The 23,497-nt window shown below is 43.1% G+C and overlaps 1 protein-coding gene across 5 annotated transcripts in view; it reads right to left on the reverse strand.

Annotated features, from left to right (window-relative positions):
• The window catches only part of USP49 (ubiquitin specific peptidase 49), a 32,649-nt gene that overhangs the window by 1,242 nt on the left and 7,910 nt on the right, over positions 1–23,497 (reverse strand). For 2 of the 5 annotated variants that reach the window (XM_001231681.6, XM_040653036.1), the window contains exons 3-10: positions 17,740–17,785; positions 16,646–16,790; positions 14,290–15,700; positions 12,290–12,494; positions 10,284–10,392; positions 9,358–9,563; positions 6,948–7,090; positions 6,754–6,805 (exon numbers count right to left, since the gene is read on the reverse strand). In XM_001231681.6, coding sequence (XP_001231682.2) covers positions 6,754–6,805; positions 6,948–7,090; positions 9,358–9,563; positions 10,284–10,392; positions 12,290–12,494; positions 14,290–15,672 — 2,098 coding nt within the window. In that variant the 5' untranslated portion in view covers positions 15,673–15,700; positions 16,646–16,790; positions 17,740–17,785. Of the gene's footprint in view, positions 1–93; positions 7,091–9,357; positions 9,564–10,283; positions 10,393–12,289; positions 12,495–14,289; positions 15,701–16,645; positions 16,791–17,739; positions 17,786–23,497 lie in introns of those variants that run through there. The other 3 variants (XR_001470189.3, XM_025143790.3, XM_040653037.2) reach the window with 3 other exon arrangements.

A 23,497-nucleotide genomic window follows, 5' to 3' on the forward strand; every position in this document is an offset into this window, starting at 1 on the left:
ACACCGAAAGAGAAATGCTTGTGTTCTAACCAGTCTGTCAACAGTATCTTTCCAGCAATCTTAGAGTGGGATTAACTTCAGAAGTCCTGAAGATTAGCTTTCCTTCTATCCTTGCTCAGGTCAACAGTGGAGCTTCCAGGGCAGGAGCAGAACGGGGGCTCCCCTGGCAGCATGCCTTGCAAACCTGTCTTAACTTAAGGGAGCTCGCCTGGGCTGCACTCTTCTTGAAGACACAGTCCTAACCATCCTGACCATTGCAACTATGTTTGTTTTTACCCAAAAGCAAACTAGTTAAAGTTTTACTGGAAACAAACTTATCCACTTGTTCCTTTCCTGTAAACCTCTCATTTAGGTAGATGTACAGAAGGCTGTGCCCTAAATAGCTTGTGACTGCTTTAACCAAAGCTGAAGTTTAGCAGACAAGAAATAGGACGTCTTCCAAAGGGGCTGAACAGGTTGTTAGTGGCATGTTACTGTACTCAGCATGTCTGACAAACAAGCTATAAACTTGGTTTTCACAAATATTTGTTCATCTTGTAGCAGTAGGCAACAGCCGTAAGGGCCAGGCTTAGTAACTTCATTTAATAAATATGAGGAGAATGAAGATGAACTTACTAGGAAGTATTCATGAGTCAGAGGTATGGAGTTATACAGAACAGACACTGTGCAAAGGAGGAGCCAAGGAGGAGCCATGTGGGTAAGTTATCTTAATTCCTCAGCTACAGATTCCATTCCACAGTGCACCACAAGCTTGCAGTGACATTACTCATCTGCAAAGCTCTGGTTTGCCCATGTTATAATACATTCTTTAACCTTGTGAATCCACAAATGCTGCACTGATTCACTCATACTAACTCAGTGTACCACAGTTATCCCCATAGCACGGATATGGTTCTCTAAGGAGATAAGGCTATAGCCTAAGTGCTTGACATTTAACACTGCCCATGCTGGAGGGGTGTGTTTGTTCCTCTTCAGGAGGAGAAACACTCAAAAGCCCTACATTCCAATGAAGAAGTGCTCACATGGAAAGCGTCTGTAAAGCAGCAGGAGAAACAGAGGGAGCCCTTTTCTACCCCCACAAAATCCAAGTTTGATGAGTCAGGGCCCAGACCCAGCAGTTCAGAATGGAACCACCTGACACCTCCACGGAAAGCACGTTACTGAGACTAAGAAGTACAAATCAAATGGTGTTCGCTCATCAACTGTATGATCTTTTTTCACCTCCAGTTACACAAGCATTTACAGTGGCATGGTGGGCTTTAAGTAGGCAGCTCCTTCTTAAAACCTGAGAATTTGGGGTTCTGTTCCTTAGGAATATTTAATGGAAAAGCACCATTCATTTGCCAGTATGAGACTACCACTAGGAGAAATTTTTTCCCCCAGACTGCAGCTAATGAGACTGCATTTGGATTTTGTTGATGTCTCTGCCTGCAAAATACACAGACCTCTGACACATAAGGTCACCAAATCAAATGCTTCCTATCTCTACTGGAAGTACATCACTGCTGTGCTCAGCTTGGTTTTATTTTTCTGGTTGTTTCATTCTCCCTTTCTCCCTCCCTGTCTCCAGCCTGCACAAAATCAGTAGCACAGCACTCCACTGTAACTGTAGCGCACTCCTCCATACCACACAGACACTTCAGAACAATAAATAGCAGTGGTTAAAGTCAATCTTGGGCTCATTGAGCTGGTATGGTCTTTCTTTTTTTTTTTTCCTCCTCACTTTACCCCCCACCCTCCCTTTTGGAAATGAATGTACTTTGCAAACTGCATTATTAAGACTATCAGATCTCTCAAAACTATTTTGGCCCACCATGCAAAGTTACCCTTTAAACAAGTGGAACCCATTCACACACACAGAATCATAGAATTTAAAATAAAGTAAGCACAACAGGAGCGGCCTAAAGGCACACCCCTAAAATCAACTAAGACAGATAATCACAAATCGGTACAGGTGAGTAACACATTCAGCTTTTGATCATTCAGTCTATGCTGTGGTTTTCAAAATTCAAAAGCTTGCTAGAATGCTTCACATTCCCATCTGCAATAAACAGGTATCGATATTAATGAAATGGACACGAGAAAGATACCACTTAATTGTGGTTTTATATTCAAGCTTGGGACTTCTATATTCAGGCTTGGGACAGAAGGCCCCTTCCGAAGGTACAGCTCCTCTACCAAAAACTCCCAGTCTAGTTTTTATTCCTTGCTCTGCACCACACGCTCTGCCAGATGTCAGCTTACTGACTGACTGGAAGGGGCCCGGATGACATGAGACAATTTAAGTCCAGTCTGCCTTTGAACAAGTCATTCCTTGAATTATGACATATACAGCTATTTCAAACATATAATGATAAAATCATAGCTTCTGAGCTTGCTGGTAAACTTCTTGATATGGACATGAAATGTGAAGATGCCAGTGATGCTGAGAGTACTTATAAAAACACAGATCTGCTGCTTCAGTCAGGACTTATCTCAGTGTCACTGAGACTTACACCCTCAGCGTTTCTGTCCTATTCAAAATGTTATTGGATACAAGGCACCAAATCTAAGGAATTATACAAAATTAGCTCACTAAATTGTATTGGCAGGTAAAACTAATCTCTATCTATTTTCTCTTCCATAAGTATTCCTCATTCTGCAGTACTGTTACTTTCACTGTAGCTTATCCTGGAGGATCTGGCAGCAGCCAGAAGTTTCGTTAGGATGCAATTAAGCACACTCAGCCTGGGGGAATTTACAATCAGCATGAATGTGTCCACATTACCACCAAGACAATATTTCAGTATCTGAAGGGGCTGTAAGAAAGAAGGGGACAGACTCTTCAGCAGGGGCTGTGATAGGACAAGGGGAAATGGTCTCAGACTAAAAGAGAGGAGATTTAGGTTGGGCATAAGGAAGATGTCTTTTGCCTTTCTGAAGCAAAAATAACTTCTGATAGTGAGTCTGTAGGATGCACTCAGTGCTTTTACTGTTTCCAATTATATTCCTGCGCTGAAAAAGAATGGCTGGAATCCCCTAAGGAAATGGGGGTGACACTGCCACCCAGAAAAGTTTGACGTCAAACACTTAATGCACATTATTCTGTTTGCTGCTTCATATTGACAACTTCAAAGCCAGACCAGAGAATTGTTCTGGTTAGAAATAGTGGGGAAAAAAGAGTTGGTTTTTTTTTCCCCCATTGCTTTGCAGAGAAACTGTTTTTGCAGTATGCACATTTTAACTTGGACATGCAGGCAGTAAAGGGGTAACAAAGGCAAATTTATGCAACTAACTTGCTAGAGGCATAACGTTAGCTAAAATAAAGTATTTCCCAATAACTACAGTCAATGTTGCACTCTACCTGGCCATGAATACATTATGATTCTTCATTCTTAAAAGCACAAAATTAACAACAGTTTACGTACAAGTTGAAGAGAATAAGGTTATGCTGGGAACAGTTCTGTGCCAAGGGCTGCGTACTCACAAACCTGACAGCCTGCAAGTGTCCTGTGATTTACTTTGCCTTCAGACAGCAACCTGCACAGTGCCAGGAGCCTCACACTTGCTCTCAGCATTCCTCAAGGCAGCTGGCTACTTGTTACATGACTGAAACCCCAATTCAGGTGTGCCTGCATGTATAGAAACAAATTCCACTCCCAGTTCAACCAAAACAAAGGTTCTAATCCTGCAGACACTGAGCTCGGGACTCAAAAGCGTGACCTCCACACCTGAGTTAAGTTACATCAGTTGCTTAGGTGCTTGCGAGAGTAAAGTCTACATCCAGAATTATTCTAAATACACACCTGGATTGGAGCAGGATTTCAAGTCACACCATTAAAGGAGGGACAGAGCTTGCATTACAGGCTGCCCTTGGGCAGGCATTCACTTCAGTGAGCTTCACAGTAATTGCAAGCTGGATAAACATCTTATTTATTAACGTATGTCTTATTAATGTAAAGAGGTAACTTCCAATTCTAACTTCTGGCAAACAAGACACTATAGAACAGCGTCCACCATGGCAGGGACACTGAGCTATGCTTATATAAGGATGCCTACAGCAGACAAATATAAACCAAACAGCATAAAAAAATGCTATACGCTATCGCTTCCAAATAAAAGCTAAATATCACAGAAACCTCACAGTGCTGGAAAGAGCAAGTTTACTTTGAAGTATAATTCATTCTCTCCCTATCAGGGCAACATTTTTCTGACTGCAGTATCTCCACATCTCAGCGCAATGAGGCTAATGTCACATGGAGAAGTCACTAATGTCAAAAGATGTCAACAGCAAACACTACACAATCTGCTTGGGCAACCAGCTGTACCCATGGCTAACAGTGCTGCTCCCACTCCCCTCTGTAATCTAGTCAATTCACATGACAACCATATTTCTACCTGAACACAAATATTAATGCAAAACACTCAGTCAAAAGATGAGCATTCACAGCAAAGGTCTCGACTCACTACAGTAACAACAATCAATCTTCATACAAACAGGGCCAGCATGGTAAGGGATGCACAATGCGATCACAGTATTTGGCAGTCACAGCAAACCATGACTCTTCCATTTTCCCTTCCAATTCTGAGATTAAGAAGGCAACACCGAACACTTTTTTTCCTTTCATTTTCCTTTTGAAACACGTAGCCCTCACAAAGCATGCATTCTGCCCTACCGAAGACTCCAGCACAGATCTGAACACCACAAGCATTTCATTTTCATTCTTTCACGGATGTCAATTTCTGCCTGTGCTGAAACCAGACCAGCTTCCCCTGCATTAAGCTGGGTCACATTTCTGTTGCATCTCAGTCTGGCCTATAGTATTTTTATTTATTTTATTTACTAGTAGCACAAAAGAAAAAAAAAGCTACCTAGTAAATACACAGATATGCAGACATTCACAGGAAATCCTTCCAGACCATGCAACATTTAGAGAAACAGAATTAACACCTTTTAATTCGTTCCCATAAGACTGTTTCAAACTGGCTTGCCTAAAAACAAACAAACAAACAAAAAATCCACAAAACAAAGCAAGTATATAAACTCAAATTACTCTTAGTTGCTAAAAAATCAGTTTGCGTAGGCTCAAAAAGTGGCTCAGACAGAGAGCAAATGGGGCTCTTTGTGGACAGAGGAGACGTAGAGCGGCGCTGTGCTCTAACAAAAGAGGAGTTTCTTGTTTGTTCTGCTCATCTCTGCATGACTAAAGTGATTAACAGCAGCTGAAGTGCCCACAGAACAGGAAATCAAAAGTTGAAGTAGCAGCAGTGAAAAAAGAGGAATTGTGTTTGGGGGATTTTCCTCTTGGCCCTCTCCAACAATAACGCACAGCTGTCAGTTTGTGTCTGACGGGCCAGTGCCAGCCAGGATACAAGTAGGAAGGTGAAGAAAAACACGGTTCCAGCTCCCCTACCTGAACATGGAATCAGGTGTTTGAAGAACCGCAATACTTCAACCCACAGCTGCTTCAGGAAAGAAGAAAAAAAAAAACCCAACAAGACTGAAATACAACACGTATGTTTGCAGTCACATATTCAGATTTGATGACAATAAGAAACACATGCGGCCAAACCCCAAATGATAAAAATTCCTGAGGTCCAACTGTAGGCTGAGAACTGACCAGAAATAGTCAATTAGAGCCCTGTTCTAAAATCAAGATACTCACAGACACATTCCTGTAGTTTTTCAAGCTCACTGAGCAATATGACAGTTAACTTAATTCCTTTCCTTTATGACCCAGCAGGAATAACAGCTTCACAAGTTAAAGTCTGTCCACTGCATCCGCACAACCTCACTGCCTTCAGTCATTCTGGGCTTCCTGTGACAACCAGTTTGTCAATATTGCCACTATAGGAGCAGTTAACAGCACTTAGCTCTGACTCTGTGGTGTTACCTCCACACTATTCCCTTGGAAAACAAAACAAAACCAAACAAAGTGCTCATTTGCCAGTGTAAGTTGCCTCCCAGTGACTGCTTTTGCTGTCACAGCTGTGACTGTGCAAGTCAGGGTTTTCACTTCTTTCTAACTCTGATCAGCAAAGTTATGCCAGCAGAAACGTGCCGTTTCTGTTTTGCTGTTTTTGCTGCCAGTGCAAACAGATACGACTCTGATCACACAGGTACGTTTCTGTTTTATTACAGGGTGTTTGGTTTTTTTTATTTGTTTTAAAAAATAAAACAAAAAACATTCTCCAGAGCAGAACTGTTTTCAGAATTACATTCCTAGCGAATTTAGCTGCCAGTTCAGTTCAGCCTAGAGAACAGACTATCAAGTGTGCATACGGTCCCAGTAACACTGAGAAAAAGAGCTGTTGACAGAAATTGCCAGCCATTTGTTTGCCCTTATCTGAGGGCAAAGAAATAGGTACCACAGAGATAGCTGAGGGCTGGGGAACACTTCTTCTTGTTGACGAATGTCAAACACTTCTTCAGCAAGAAAGGCTTTTAGGGCAGCCAGCTCCAACTATTCAACAACCATAAAAGAAATACCTCGATGGAAATCCTAATGACAGTTCAAGGGAAGGTACTATACCTGCTCCTTCCAGAGCTTTATCAGGTACTGAAGGTTTCTGGATGCCAGTTGAATGCTTCTATTTGTTGGTTGTGCTCATTTCTTATATGCCTTACTCAATTCCATTTTAATACGAGACTAATGATACAAAGCATCAAACTCTTTGTTTTGTGTAATTTAACAACAACATTGTTTAAAAAAACAAGTTTCTGACTACAGTCTTACACATCAGAATTGCACAGCTTGATACACTTCTCCATACCTGGGCAACAAACACCATGATCTGATCCCCTTCCTGCAGCCAGCCCTTTTCCCTACAGAGAGGAAAGATGTGAACACCAATGGTTTAAAAAACAGAAACAAACAAACAAACAAACGAGACTGTTGATTGAGTTATAGAGCTTCCCATCATGGGAATGTCAGTCTTCTGTCTTTATCAGTATTTTTGGACAGCACCTGAGCTTGGAGTTGTTTTTCTGAGATTCTTGCTTTGTCCTGCACGGTTCTTTGAGTGTAAAAAAGAATGTAGGCTTGGGTTTTGCACACCTCCTCCACGCTGCATACATTCAGTTTGGAGTCATTGCAGTGGACCCAAAAGCCTAGGAATCAAAGTGAGAAAGAAGACATTAGCAGGGGAGGCATCAGAGACCTGTAGCATCTTTTGAGTCAGAAGGGACCATTAAAGATCACCTAGTCCAACTCCCCTGCAATGAACAGGAACATCTGCTGCTCAGTAAGGATGCTCAGAGCCTGGTCCAGCCTAACTTCAGATGCCTCCACAGATGGGGCATACACCACTCCTCTGAACAACCTGTTCCAATGCCTCACTGCTCTTACTGTAAAAAACTTCTTCCTTACGCCCAGTATAAATCTCCCCTCTTTCAGTTTGAAAGCATTTCCCCTTCTATCACACAGACCCTGCTATAGAGTCTGTCCCCTTCCTTCTTATTAGCCCCTCCTTTAGATACTGACGGCTGCTCTCAGCTCTCCCCACAGCCTTCCCTTCTCCATCTGCACAGCCCCAGCTTTCAGCCTGTCCTCGCAGGGCGGTGTCCCATCCCTGGGATCACTTCTGTGGCCCTCTGGATGTGCTCCAACAGCTCCACGTCCCTCCTGTGCTGAGGACTCCCCATCTGGATGCAGTGCTCCAGGTGAGGTCTCAGTGCAGAGCAGAGGGGCAGATCCCTCCCTGGCCCTGCTGGCAGTGCTGCTTTGGATGCACCCAGGATACAGTTGGCTTTCTGGGCTGTGAGAGCACAGTGCTGGCTCATGCTCAGCTGCCACCCACCAGCACCCCCAGGTCCTTTTTGGCAGGGCTGTGCTCCATCCTTACACCCCCAGCTTGTACTGACAGTGTGGGTTGCAGTGACCCAGGTGCAGACCTTGCTCTTAGCTTTGTTGAACCTCATGAGGTTCCTCTGGGCCCACTGCTCAGCCTGTCTGGGTCTCTCTGGTGACATCCCATCCCTCGGATGTGTTGACCTCACCACACACAGTTTGGTGTCATCTGCAAACTTCCTAAGGCTGCACGGAATCCCACTGTTGATGTCACTGATTAAGATGTTAAAGAGCACTGGTCCCAGTACTGACCCCTGACACCACTCATCACTAATCCCCATCTGGACATTGAGCCACTGACCACCACTTTCTAGGTACAATCCCCTAACCAGTTCCATTAAATTGTCCACCCATCAAATCCGTATCTTTCCAATTTGGAGAGAAGGATGTTGTGGGGGATGATGTCAAAGGCCTTGTTGAAGTCCAGATAGAGGATATCAGTGGCTCTTCCCTTGTCCACTGTTGCAGTTACACCACTGTAAAAAGCAACCAGGTTGGTCAGGCAGACCTGCCCTTGGGGAAGCCATGCTGGTTATCCCATAACACCCCCTTTTCTTTTATGGACCTTAGCATATGGACCTTCCAGGAGGATCTGCTCCATGGTCTCCTATGGCACTGGGGCGAGGCGGACAGGGTGCTTGTTCCCTGGGTCCTTCCTACTCTTGTTAAAAAATGAGTGCTATACTGCCTTTTTTCCAGTCACCAGGGACTTCTACCTGATCACCATGACTTTTCAAATATCATTACAAGTGGCTTGGCGACTATATCAGCCAATTCCTTCAGGACTCAATCATTTCTAATTGTGTTTTGGAACTGTTCATAGGAGACATCCCAGAGAAAAAGGGTTATGTAGAAGAAAAGGCACCTCTGCCTTTTCCCCTAAGGAAACTTTCAGAAGGAGTTTCTAATATGGAAAACATTTTACCATTCCTGTGCTGTTAACATGGTTGACAAATATCAAATGGTAATTTAACCAATTGCATATGATGGCCCCAAAACTCAATTAGGAAAATAAGAATTCCCTGGAGAAAGCCAGTTTGTACCTCTTTCTCCATCAGTTAAAAGACAGAATCAATGCTGATTCAGTTGAAGAAAGAGACTGCTGGAAATACACAAAAACCCTGAGGATGTTATTCATGAATAGTTCCTGTCCAGTTTCAAAACACTTTCTGTTTATCTCACCATCACAAGGATGCTGAGAAAAGACCCAGCTGGATTAGCTTCACAGAGTTACATCCCGTGAGAAAATGAAGCATTCATGCTGTTAACAGTGAGCAATAAAAGGCATCCCAAAGCGCCGCAAAGCAAAGAGCAGCAATCTGTGGTCTTTACACACACACACCATAAAAACCAAAAAAAAAAAGAGAAAGAAAACGTGCTACTAGTAGTACATTCTGGGAAACAAACTACTGAATGTCAGGAAACTTGTTTCTAAACAACCTTGATCATGAAGCTTTACAATGCACTACATCTGTGGAATAAAATACAGATTTCTTGAATTTGTTTCCCTGTAATAAGGCACACGCACCTCCCTCTGTGTTGTAGCAATATGCTGTGTAGTGTCCTGAGCCAAACCCTTTACCATGATGCATCACCACAGCGGAGAGGTCATAGACAAAGGTCTCTTTGTCAAGAGAGGAGAGAGAGTCCCTGCAGCAGTAAGGTTCCATGTTTAGTACCTGGTCAAAGAGGACATGGACCCCAATCTTCTCACGGTGATTGCGTTCAGACCACCTGCAAACACAAGAGCATCATCAAAGGCTCTGAATCTTTCTTGGCAGTGGCAGAGGGCTGCAGGAATGGAATGCGGACTCAGGAGCACTGCAGCACAGTTTGAGGAGTTTTCCTTCAAGTCGGCACCACAACTTTTTCATCTGTTGTCACTTTAACATCTACTGCGGTCATCTTTGGCATAAAACTGCTTCTCTCATATTAGTTGAAGGTACGTTTTAGATTTATAACAGCCAATTTCAAAGAAATCAGAACACCTACTGTAAGGGTCAAACACAATTATACAAATATAAAACCCTCACATCTCATAGTTACCTACACTAACATTTTAGAAACTTCATATTTTCAACTGTGTTTAAGTCTTAATTCAATAGAAAGAGCTGATATAGACAGTTAACTACCACAGGGGTTCCAGCTTCATCCCATCTTTCACTCAGCAGATCAGTTCACCTGCCTCACAGCCACTGCTTCAAGCTGTTTGCAAGATCAGATCAATCTGCTGAGCACAATTCACAACGCATTGCACTGCATGAAAACATGGTACAAACATCACTGTTTTTAGCATTAGTGCAACTCAGTGCACACTGCACAGCTGGACTGGGTAAAACATTTATAGGCATACATTGCTCAGAAAGCAAGAGAAGCTGAGGGGCCACACTGACCACTTCTCTCGCAGAAGGCAGAAGCTGTCTGCCTGGCACCTCACCGTGCTGCCCCACTCACCTGAATCGTTTAAGGTGCAGTCGGAGGACCTGAGGTAGTCTGTAGATCATTAACTGCTTTTTAGCTTCGCTCAGAACAAGAGGTTTGGGAGAAGACTTTCGTCGTTTGCCTATGAAAAAGAAAAAAAAAATCAAAGCAAAGATTAAGGTGTCATTATTGTTATTTTTAAAGGAAAAGAGCCCATTGTTCATCTAGTAGCAACAGTCCATCTTGCACACACTCAAGGTATGTTTACTTGCACTTCCATCCTATGCATTCTTCTGCAGACGAGCGACTTTTCTAGAAATAAAAGCCACGCTTGAAAATATTTAAAGCTTTTTTTTTTCTTTTTTTTCCTCTCTTTTACTCTTGTGATGCTGATAATCACACAATCAGATATCAAACTTTGAGCTGTTTGTGCTGACGTTGCTCTAAGAAGTGCACCAAAGCATTTAGGGGAAGCTAGGCCAACGGCACCCAAGGCTGTAGCAATTTCAACAGGTGAACTACCAGCATTGAAATAACAGTCCCTGACACTGTATTACACTATCTTTTAAGTACTACTTTGATCCATTTACCAGGCCATCGCAAGATGGCTCTAAGATATTAACCCAAGTCAGAGGAAAAATGCTTCCAGCAAGGTTCCACTTCCAGGAAGAGCTCTGACTGCTCACAAAGGAAAAGGAACTGATAAACAGAAACTGAAGAAGAGGGAAGAAAGATTTCTCTTCCCAGTGATCACTCTTTCCAGGACACCAAACATACAACTACACCATGAGGAAGACAGGTGGCTCTCAGTGCTTCCAATAAGAAATGTACCTGCTAATTAGATCTCTGCATCTCACCGCACCACGTTGGAACAGATGGGTTGCTCCTCCTCTATCACGTCTGACAAGCAGTGCCCCAATAGTTTTTGGCACTTCGATGCAGGCTGTTTGCCTTTGTCTTTTTTTTTCTTTTTCTTTTTTTTTTCTCCCAGCAGATTAATGTTTCTGTAGCCATTTAATTCTGGCGTTCACAAGGAACTACAGAAAACTGAGTTAAGGTGAAAGCCATACTCATCCATACTGACACTGCAAACATTATTTGTGAATCTACAGAGAAGTCCAAAGAACTATATTTGGCTTTGTTTTAAGAACATCTAAGAGAATGGCTATTCCCTAACATTTTGGGAATACGCTCGAGAGCAGATTCATACACTGATAGCAGAAAGATTTCTACAAATACCTGCTACTTCAGCTGCTTAGTTGCAATGTAAGTTGAATTATTGGCATTTTCCATAGAAGAGGATGAATATTTGCCACAAATACCTACACACAAAAATTTCAAATCCAGCTTATCAGAGTAGCTGAGCCACACGATGACACCGAAGGATAAAACTATTTTTGTATAATGACCTTACAGTCAGACCTATACAGGAAAGCAGAAATCATCTTCCAGCTGAGCACAGCAAAATACAAGCAGGCAATATAATAACAGGCAATATAATAACCTGAGCCTTCCATAATAATGTCAGTTAATTGCTTTTTGCCCAAATACCTACAGAGAGATAGAAACTCTAACCTGGTGGCAGACCGTGAGAAATCCGTGGTTGTGATTTCTGGTTAAGGGACACAAGGGAACAGACAGCATATAGACAACTTGTTACAAAAGCCTTCCTGCCATGCAGATGTGAAAATCATAAAGTATAAAGGTCTCTTTTTGTCTCTAAATCCAACCCTTCTGCCCCCAGACTCTTGCAGTTGCCTTCCCTCCAACACAGTGTGAGAGCAGTTCTAAGCAGTTGCAGTAAATCCTTGGTAAATCGCACTGCTCAGTGGCAGAGACAACAGAAGAATGACTTATTGGTTCCAAACTGCTGCCTGATGGAGCAGCAGAAGCCACCCGCAGGAAGATACAGAACAGCATGAGCAGTGATATATGTATTGGTTATAACGTGTTCTCAAGACAAAACATACAACAGAAACCTCTCACTTGGAAAACACGGTGATTCTAACTGGCAAAGCCAGTAGCAGCTCTGGACTTACTGTTGCATTGGTCGCACGCATATATCCTCCCTTCCAGAGCTTCAGTTTCTGTGAACTTGGCCAACATTTCCGTCAGCATGCACTCTGCCTGGTTAACAGGGATAATCCCTTTCTCAATAGAGTGATAGCGCTCGGGAAACTCCAGGGAAAGATCCCAAAAGGGCTCAACGGTGTTGGATTTGTAGTTGCATGTTATACAGGTGACCTGGGAATTAAACGTTTACACACAGATGAAGTTATGCACATGGACACTTGCAGACAGGCATTTACATTCACATCCCAACAGCAACCTCATGCCAGGAAGGCAGTGTGTTTCCACAGACATAGAAACAATCAGTCAGTCAAGAGAAATGCTGCTTGCTTCCAGTGTGAAAGCTAAACCTATCCTGAGCAAGTAAGTTATACTGCTTCCTCAGATCTCCAAAAAGGGAGACAATATTCAATCTCATGGTGTTCACTTCCTCAGATGAAGAACACTACAGGTGTAACACAGGTATGACACTACTTCACAGCTGGGCAACAAGCAGTTGGGAATTGCAACCACCAAACGTTAGCATTTATCGCGCCACTTTCTTCCACCATTTCTCTATTTTCCCTGCACATTTCATCTGCTAACTATGCAAAAATTATTCACAACTGAAGCATGAAAGGACAAATTTCAAAAGCACCTGTTTTCTCACGTAATCCTGGAGTATTATTATTATTATTATTACTGTTATTGAGAACAGCAGAAACGTTCTCAACTAAACTCAGAGGCAACAAGTGAGAAGATGAAGAGGTAACAAAACCAGAAAGCAGATTCAGACTTTGAATTCTTATGAAAGCCATCCACCAGAAAGTCAGCTTCCAGCTTGGCACTGGCTCTCCAGCCAACTCCATCCACTGAAGGCACCAGTGACTTCAAGGTGGAGTAAGAGTGGATAAGGAAGGAAGTCTTAGAGGGGTTAAAATTAAACACAGTGTCTGTATACAAGTTACGTAAGTTGAATAAATAGCTTGTCCAGTTATTTATAGCATACAATAATAACAGATAAATAACACTGATTTGTGAACATCTTCACACAGTTAACAGAGGCCACCTAGAAACACTGACCTTGGGCACAACACAACTCCAGAGCCAAGAGACAGAGCTGGACAAAGAATGTTTGGTTAAGAAGCACACAAGAATTTCATGCAATGCAAAGATGATTCAGATGAAGCATGACTTCAAGCATTCTTTCCCTAAAAACCCAAAAGCTTTAACTTGAAAAATACACCTTTTAATATTTAATGTGCATGGAAGTTCTTATGAGCGGTAAGCTTAGTAAGACTGGCACTAGGAAAGACTGCATAAGTACTAATGAGACCGCACCTACATAATGTGCCTCGTTACCTTGCAAGCCCTGAAGCATCAAGTTAGGCACACATTCATTTCTCCTGAAAAGCAAAAGTAGTTGAGGACTTTCAAACACACTGAGCTTGCAGGGTCAGCCTTATGGGCATAATATGCTTTAGACAAGGCAATGGCACAGGAATAAGAGACCAAGCAGTGTGACAGTGTAGGTGCTCTTAGCTGCTGCAGAAACATATGTTAAGCATGCTCGGTATCTCAAGATGATGTTTAAATCAAAGAAAAACTGTCAGGGACAGCTTTCTCTTCAGAGCATAGGAGGACTGCCCTCTCTGTCCTTCATCATATTCTTTCTAGCCACAGAAACAAAAACAAGGAGAGAAAAATTACGAAGACACTTCAAAAACACAATAAAAACTTAAAAATAAGAGCTCAGGACTTCCATACCAGTGCAGATGTCATCCTCAAGTGGCAGAAGTCCACTAAATTAACAATACACGTGAAAAGCATCAAAAGCCCTGAGAGCCTGCACAGCAATTAAGCAGTTTTCATTCTCAGGAGGCACTCCCAATCAATTCCTCTCAATATTTGGTGGTTTCTGAAGAAACAAAACCTTTGCTTCTTGGTGCTAACCGCTCCCATTGATTTCCATGCAAAACCAGGTGCATACCTGACTAAGCAACTGCCCATGAAAAATGGTGTTCACCACCTTCAGGACCTGCTTGGTGAGCTTCCTCTGCGAGAAAGGGATGAGGATCCTGCGCTTTGTTCCTTCTGACTCCAGCTCCTGCTGCACTTTATCCAACAGCTCACATAGGAACTCCTGAGCGTCCTGCTGATCGTAACCTCGGAACGCCGGGATCAGACTCCACACAGAGTGCAGCATGGCAAACGGGGACACAAGCGCCCACTTGCCAGACCACATCACTCTGAAGAGGGTGTGCAATTCGTGACAGAGGGAGATGTGCTTTGAACGCGGTTCCTTGGGTTGTATTAGTTCTAAACTCCTGCTTATCGAGGAGCTGCCATTTAAACCAGCTGGCAAGCTCTGTGTGCCGTATGATCCCACTTTGTCAGTCCTCCCTGACTCATTAGCAGCAGATCCATTTGCCAATCTGCCAGGCAACCTAGACTTCCCATTCACAGTTTTGGCCAAGAGTTCTTCCGTTTCACAGAGATCAAGCGTCAAAAAACATTCTCTAAATTTCTGGAGGTGACTCAGCACTTGCAGAATAGAGTTCATGTAACATGTGTTTCCCAGGTTCCTTAGACCCGTCACCCCAGGAGTCATCAGAGGCTTACGCCGGATGGAATAGAACTGATTGAATCTGCTGCTCTGCATCTGCCTTGAGATAGGGGAAGCGGTCGCCACCTCCCTGAACTTCCTTGGAATCAAGTTCTCTCTGTGCACATGCGACAGCAGCCTTGCACTCTTCCTCGGAGGGGTGTTTGCCAGCTCCTCCAGAAGCTGCCTCTTCATCTCCTGCCGTCGCCGCCTGGCTGCCTCCTTCTTCCTCTCCAACTCCTCCATCTGTTTCTTTTGTTTTAACTTTAGCTGGCCTCTGGAGCTCTTACCAAACCAGGTCCGCAGCGCCTTGGCAAGCAAAGACTGGCGCCTGTGCCAGAGCGCTGTAAGCATTTGAGACTGTCCCTGAGGGGTCCTCTGATGGCTGCACACATCCTCTCCCAAAGTCATGGATCGCAGTGTCCTCCCACTTCTTGTTGATGGATCATGTTTTTGACTCTTAATTGCTGACAGAGAACTTCTCAGCAATTTCAAGTCACCCTCTGGGTTATCATTCAAGACATAATCCTCACAAAGGTAACAAAATACATACAGATCGTTAACTTCCATTGCCAATGGATGTCTGGTTTCTTCAAAGTGTTTAAGTGCATGCTCCTCGATGTACCTCCCACAGGCTACGTGGGAGCACTTCAGACAAGCCCAGATTGATTCAGTTGTCTGGCAGTCCATGCAGTGCCACTTTTGGGGGTTCAGGATTGAATGGTCCTGGGCGAGTCGTAGCCGCCCAACATGTTTGCATCTATCCATCTCTTACAGAAGTCTTCGCTGCTTTGACCTTGTAAGGCAAAAAAAAAAAACAAAAAATAATAATCTCAGAGCCACTACACATCTAAAATGATCTCTTCTGTACTGCATGTAAAGACCTACAAAAATACAGATGTTGCGTCATTCCACTTGCAGTTTTCCTTTGACCAACCACATTATCTTCATGCATAATTTCTTTAAAAGCAGTTTTCATTACCAGCAAAAAATATTGGACTGATCAGCTCTACAGAACCGAACTGTCTAACTGTGTGCTACGGATGGTCCAGACAGCTGCCAGCATGCCCTACCCAAACTGCGTGGCTTCCTTCCAGAGAGAAAAAGATTAATTCAGTCCACAGACACACGTTTGATCTTTAGCTGCCCTCTGGAAATTGATACATATGAAATGAATTTGGAATTTGAATGCATGTCATCGGGAACCAGACTAAGGTTACAGCTTTCCATGGTAGCCATGAAAATATCAGACACTTGTCATAACCAGAACCAGTCTATATGCAACTCGGAGCTCTGCAGGCTCTACATTCTACCCCTGAGTTCTCCGACTTCCCCTCACTTTCCCAAATGTTTTAATGTTAAAAAGAAATAAGCACGGGGAAAAAGTGGAATATGTAACAACTTGATATAGTAAACCTAACTGTATGGAATGGCTGCACATGTACGTGTGTGCATGAACACATAAACAGAAAAAGCTGATTTACTAAATTAATATATTGTAGTGGAAGAGAATTCAAAACTGGGTATCACAACCATAGTTGTAGTGTGAAAAAGCTTTCGCTCCATGTCCTCTGCTTTCTTATAAGAGAGATTCAGTCGTACAAGGAGCAACGGCAAAACACCGAAGCACAGCCCCCAGCACCGCGGTGGTGCTTTGTGCAGCCCGACATCCCAACACAACTGAAAGAGATTGGAGCACCAAAGCAGCACCCAGACCCACTCGCTCACACGCAGTACTCACCGAGTTACGTTGAAACATTCCTTCCTCTCCAATGCAATGCTCAGAGCCTGGAACATCCCCATTTCATTCAAAGGAGTCTTGGCGGTTCTTAGAGAATTTAATTACTACTTAAGTCTTCATTCTAAGGAAGCGCAGCTTCAAAGCCCTGGAGAGAGAGAATATTCTCGTGATGCACATAAACTATGAAAGCCAGCAAGGTTGCTTTGAACAGAATTAATCCCCTCAGTGTAAGAGCTACTGCAGAGAACACGTTTATCCCAGAGAACAGAGTTATCTGGAAGTCCGAGCACGAATGCGCTTAGGAACCCAAGCATGCAGACGTTAAGAAATTTCACATGGAAGAGGCCCTCAGGAATTTGGTTTTTCTGTTTTCATTTCTGATCAACTATAAATCTGCTGATCACATGTAGCCTCTTTGTCGTCAGCCTTTTGTAGTGGGTGACCCAACATATGGCAGAGGAAAAATCTGAGCGAAAACATGGAGCAAAAACGTGTACCTCCTGTGATGGCTTCAATTTTGGCTGCTTTGGTGAATTTGTGAAAGTAGGGGGGAGGAGAGCGGTGGGGGGGGGGGGGGGGGAGGGGAATCTTTCTTGGGTTAAATTTCATTTCTGGATGATTTGTCAAACAAAACCAAAAATGAAGTAACGAATGGTTTTCAACGGTGAACTGCAATAAAATAAGAACTACACGGGAAAGAAGGATTGGAAAAACCTGCAGTTTGCCAAAGGCAAAAAAGATTGGGGGAAAAAAAAAGTATCTGTTGTAATAATCCAAGAGAGACTAAATTAGCTTGCTTATGCCTCTGTGGCTACAGAACTGCAATATGCCCAGTACTGAGAGGAGGGACAGCAATAACAAACAAGGTGGTTACAGATGTCACAGATGGTGTCAGATCTGGCAGAGAGAATGCTTAGTTAAAAAAAAAAAATCACTTTCTGAGGGACAGGGTTTAATATAACAAAGGAAACAGCACTCTTTCTGAAAGCTGTGGAATAAATATTTAACAATTGCCTGTGAATGGTATATAGAAAACCTGTCTGACCAGGCTAAGACGACTAATTTTTAGTGGACCTAAAGCGATGCACATTTACCTCAATTGCAGTCTTTTTCCAGTGATGCTGCTGCTAAAGACGAAATCTGTTAAAGAAAAAGACAAATAAATCTATGTACCACAAAGGCCTTTTATTCTTTAACTCTCTTCTACTTCAGATTAAGCACCAGCGGCCACTTCAGAATTCATTCCAATGCGGTGACTCCGCAGTGCCTGAACCACTTCAACTGTCCCTCCAAAGCAGCTCAAAGATTGGCAGCAGCTCTCACTTAGACTGTGCTCATTCCCTCACAGATTCCAGGACCTGCAAAGACACTTTTGGAAATCCCACAGCAAACAAAAGGACAGCCTTGGTCTCCTCCTTCCAAACTGGAGGGGTTCCTTCTCACCTTTCTCTCCACTTCTTCCCTCCTTTCCCTCTTCTTTATTTTTCTGCTCGAGTCCTGATAGAAAATTGTGGAATAATCCTGTCTAGTCTTGGAGAGACCAAGTGGCATCGCGTAGATTCCAGCTTGAAAGAGTATAGACACTATGGTAACATTGACAGCCTTCATTTACATAAAAGAATACTAATTATGTTGTATCATCAACATCTGTGATTCTGCTCACTGCCATATGCGACAGTGTTGGGAATTTAACCCTTGAGTCTCACCAGCATATCCAGTTTTTGTACCAGGAAAGAAAAGATGGACTTTCTGAATGCTGTTTTCTAGAGGCTGATGAAGCAGCTGCCAAGCACAGACACTCAGCAGCTCTGCAAGGTCTCAGGACTCAATATTTTTAAAGAGCACTGCATTTATTCTCAGTTTCCAAGGAAAAAAAAAAAACACCAAAAAAGCAGGTATGTCGCTAGTTTCAGCTGGGTAACAGGCTACAAGGCAATCAATCACACACCAGATACAGTGCATTAAAGAACCATGCTTAACAATGAAGGAGGCTGTCAGTGTATGAATTACAGCCTTTTGTCAACGGCTTTTGCTTTTCCTGTGTGGGCCAGCGAGATCCCCTGTTTGAAAAGGACAGACATTTTAACAACTTTGTTCAGTTAACAAAGCAGCTTTGCAGCACCTCAGTTCAGCCACTCTCAGGACAAAAACACCTCTCATATCTCATCTGATATTCCCCACCTCCTTCTCTTTAGGCATCTGAGGACGCTTCCCTTGCAAACCTCAGCCCTGTGAACAAACAGCATACACACCAGGCTTCCCTGCAGGCTGGAAATGCAAGGTGTTGTCTTGGCCCAAACGATTTACATTACACAGCTTTTCAACTTCCTCTGCTAAGTCAGCCCCCACAGAACACCTCTGGCTTCTGGTCAGCATGGGTTTAACACCAAAGCTGCAAAGGACACCAGGCTGCCCCAGCATCCACCCAGGGCTGGCAGTGTGTGCACCTGGCTGCTGGGTGAGCTGAGCCTCCACCATGCTCCTCAGCTCAGGATTTCTTCCTCCTGGTACAACGCACACTACTGATTCTCTTTTCTTGACCCCTTCAATGAAAGAAACAAGAATAAATAAAGCTGGCTTCGTGGTGTTGTGCAACACATGCTAGCAGCAGGCACTGTCTGAAGGGCGAGCCTTGCCAACATGCCAACAGATCACTGAGTAAGTCAGGGAAAGGCACACGCAGACAATTAAGGGCAAATTAAGGACTAAATTTGTTCCTCTGCTTTATGCAGGTAAACAAACTGCATGCCACAACCTATCAGAGAGAATAAAGACAACACACTGGCAGGGGAAATTAAAAAGCTATGATTAGAGGAAAACAGGGAGATGAGTTAGAACCTGCATGCTGTTGCACAAGGTGGGGGGGAAAGCCTGAGAGTAGTGGAGGCATTGAAGACATTGCAACAACTGAACTCAGGTTTCTGAGGCTGATGCGACCCTCTAGCGTGAGCCATGAGCAACCAGGTTCATAATGGAGAATCAGCTCCTTGCATTTTAAGGTCTTGGATACAACAAACACAAAATCTTCTCCTGGTAGTTACAGTACATTGGGTTTATTTCTTGGTTTTACAATTTCTTCCATCAAAGAATATCTAATTTTAAATAAAGCTTTCTAGTGGTCCTCTCCTCCCCTTCTTGAACCTTTTCTTTTCCAAATACGGATGGGGAAAAAGGACAGGAGGAAGAATTTAATTGTATACAACCAAGCAGCTCTTCCCAGCCTACCAGGCATTCCTGAGATAGCCTGGCATTCTAGAGATAGCCTGAACAATTCTTACTTTGCAAATGACTTCCAGTCTTTAAGCACAAAGTCAGACTCTGCTTTCTTTACCTGTGTGGCTCAATCCTGGGAAAACTTAAGGCAAGATCCTATAAGAACTTCAATAATCAAATGCAACAAAGCCAATTTTAACACTAAGGGAGTGGTAAGATAAAACACATGACTTCATTATGTTCCTTTGTACCATTGTTACACATTTGGAAACTGATTCAAGACATCTGTACAGATCTGTTGACATTCACTACTTTCTTTTTCTACATAAACGTTCATGGAACAAAAAAGGTTTTGGGTCAGGAAAGGTGTGAGGTGCTCAGCTGTGGAAACCAAACACACCATCCATTTGTCCAATGGATCCAGAATAAATAGAAGCCTGGAACACCAACACCAAACCCTTCGCTGCAATCTGGAAGTCATCTTTCAAAGACAGGTGAGAAGCTCAGGCTCAACGATTCTTAAATTAATTCATTCCTCTCCTGGGAAAAGCAAAAGTGAAACACAGCAGCATCTCACCAGTCCATGGGTTCTAAGTATCACATTCAGTACAACACGTTTGCCTTTATGTGAATCTCATTTTGTTCTAAAACACTTTAGGTAAAGCATCCTGAGATGCTCTTGGTTTCCATCAAACCTCAGTATCCTATGCAAATGCACTGCATTTTGTCAAATTGGTTTAAAAACCTTGGGTGCAAAAAGCAAGGAGCTTCCAGTCACCCCTGCCTGCAAACAGCTTCCTGCACACAGCGTTAGAGCAGAACTTCGAGCCTGCTGCAAAAACTCACAAATGCAAATGAGGAGATAGCAGGGAGAATGGGGAGCTAAAAATTACATACAACTACTCAAAAACTTTATTCCTCTGATTATTTTAACCTACTCACTTGTGAAGAACCAATTATCCAACCAGATGTCTAATAAAAACATGTAATCTGAGCTGCTCGGATGATGATGACAAAAATTTCCTGCTCAAGACAGCCCCATTCCTCTGCTGGCAAGAGCCATTCATTTGCGAAGGCTGCTCCAAAAGTAATGCCTCCTGCTTTATGATGCTGGCCCCCAATATCAGGAGCAATGCTGTGTCACTGAAAATAAAGGGTGCTTTACCAAGTTTTTCCAATTACTCAGGAAGCACATTTCATTTAAAGTTGTCAGCTTCATATCCTACAATGGGTGCTTCCCTCCAGCTGAGATGACAGACTAAAGTTAGTTACAGGCAAATTAAGACAAACACACAAAAAAAGAAAAGCACTAGGAACATGCAGAGTAGGTATACCGCTTCTTTGAACAGGAAGGACAAGCAATGAGAGTGAATACATGTAAGAAACACAGCTTAGAGCCAGACAGAAGGGAAGGCTCAGACCAGCTGCAGCAGGAGCAACCTCACCTTTTGCATGCTACAACCCAGAATCTCAGGAATCAGTTTTCAAAGAAATCTTCAGTCACTGCAAAGAGGAATAACGCTCAAACTGCAGAGAGTGTGGATATCCTATGTCCTGCCCTGGCATCCTCAGTGGGTAAATGCAATCACATCCTCAGTAAATGTGATTTCTGCAGACCTTGGGAAGCTCAGGCTGGTGGATATTGGTCCATAGCTGGTGTTAAGCGTACAACGAAGAGCATAGACTCCACAATGCACTGCACACTCCCCTTCTAACATTTCCTACTCCACAACAAAAAGAACAAGGCTTGGGGGCTCCAGCGTGCCCCTAATGCAGGAATTGGTCATCCCCCCACAGCTCACCTAGCCATAGGGGATAACTGGCCCAGAAGATACCCACGTGCTTCACATTTTGCATCAGCAAGCAGATGCACATATCTCAAAGCTTCCAAGCCATAGACATGAAAAGCCCAGCAGCACAGCACACTGGGCACAGTGCCTGCCCAGCAGCAGCCCTCTGTACTGGCCCTTGTCACCCCAGCACCAACACCTGCACAAAATTCACGACACCTCCAGGTACTATCTGTTTATCTAACCACCAAGTTCATCACAGAAATAGTTAAAGCTGTGTTCCATTCAGCACTCAAAGCTTCCCTGGGAAAGCAGCAACGATGAGAAAACATTCTCTTTTCCCAAAAGCTCTGGAAAAGTTTTAACATCTCCCAGATTATTTTAAGTATGACTGACATTCTTCAACCTACAGCCGCGTGTAAACTGAAGTGTTCTGTTAACACGCCTGTGCTGATCAAGAGCAAAAAGCAAGGACACTCCTCCTGAGGCCCTGCTCCTAAGCAAGGCAATGCCCTGGGCAGATACAAGAGCCTCACCTGGCTCCTTTACTGCCACACTGTGCTGTGCTCGGTGAGCTGCTGCACACAGAGAGCGCTGCTGCAGATACGAACTGCCTTTACCAGCAAGGCTGGCTGACAAATCTCAGTTAGAAAACCTCCCTCTCTTTGCCTACAAGAAATTTGTAACTAAAACAAAAGACCTCATGCTGACTGTGTCCTCAAAGAGCAGTAATTCATATTGTATGTGGGCCAACAAATAGTTTAAAACTGTGTGTCTTCTATCTACATTCCTTCCTAACGAAGACCCCCTTCAGCCCAATACAGTTTAGCATTCACTAGGAACACAACTAGCAATTTATGGCTTGAAAATTATCACAAAAAGGCAAAGAGAAGATTAATTTCTTCAGTTACCAAAGCATTTTAGAGTCCTCCTTAGGAACCAGCCAATTTGCACTGCTGTTGAAATTCCCCAGCCAGACAAGTTGAAGTGTGAAAGCTTTTAAAATTTAAAATATTTTAAAGATATATATTTAGAAGAAAATATTAAAAGATGAAATATAAATATCCTTATTAAGCTAAACTTGCACTACTTTACGTCCAAGTGCAAGAGATGAACAAAAATAAGTGACCACGATCTCAGGGAATGCCCCCAACACCCCTACTATTTTCCATGGTAAGATCACCTTTTGAACTCCGGTTTAAGATAGCTATTTATTCTTTACAGTCACCTTAAGCCAAACAGGAAGAAAAAACACACGTCCTACAGCTCTATGAAAGTCTGGGAACTTTCTATAGAATGTCTGTGGATGTTAAAAAGCACTATCAAAATGCTATACACTCCTTAGTTCGTGGCTTTCTGGAAGTCCATGTTTCTTTGTTTACTGAAGCACATAAAATCCCTCCTTCCCCTTTTCTTTGCACAGGTTTTACTTCTGGTTTGGCTTTTTGAAGTGTTAATAAGCTGGGAAACATGAGATGGATATACCGTATAAAAGAGGCGCTCTGCATTAAAGCCATCCACAATATTTCCTCTACTCTTAGTGAAACAGTCAACATAGCAAAGAGGCAGTCCACCAATTCCACTGGGTTCCACCAACTACATCTGTGTAAGCCCAAAGCAATCGCAGCAAAGACGCATAGGTTGAATTATCAGCATAAAACATGAAAAAATGTTTTGCATTAGAGCACTCTGAATGCAGATGCTAGCTGCCCGGTATCAAATAATAGCTTCACTTTATGACCCAAGCACACAGCTTCATAGAATCCATGAATTTACAGTTAATTCCATTTCCTTAATTGCTGACAACATCAGAGTGGCATGACTGAGCAGTTTAAAGTTTGGTACATGT

This window comes from Gallus gallus, chromosome 26 (genome assembly GCF_016699485.2).
Source record: "Gallus gallus isolate bGalGal1 chromosome 26, bGalGal1.mat.broiler.GRCg7b, whole genome shotgun sequence".
NCBI lineage: Eukaryota > Metazoa > Chordata > Aves > Galliformes > Phasianidae > Gallus > Gallus gallus.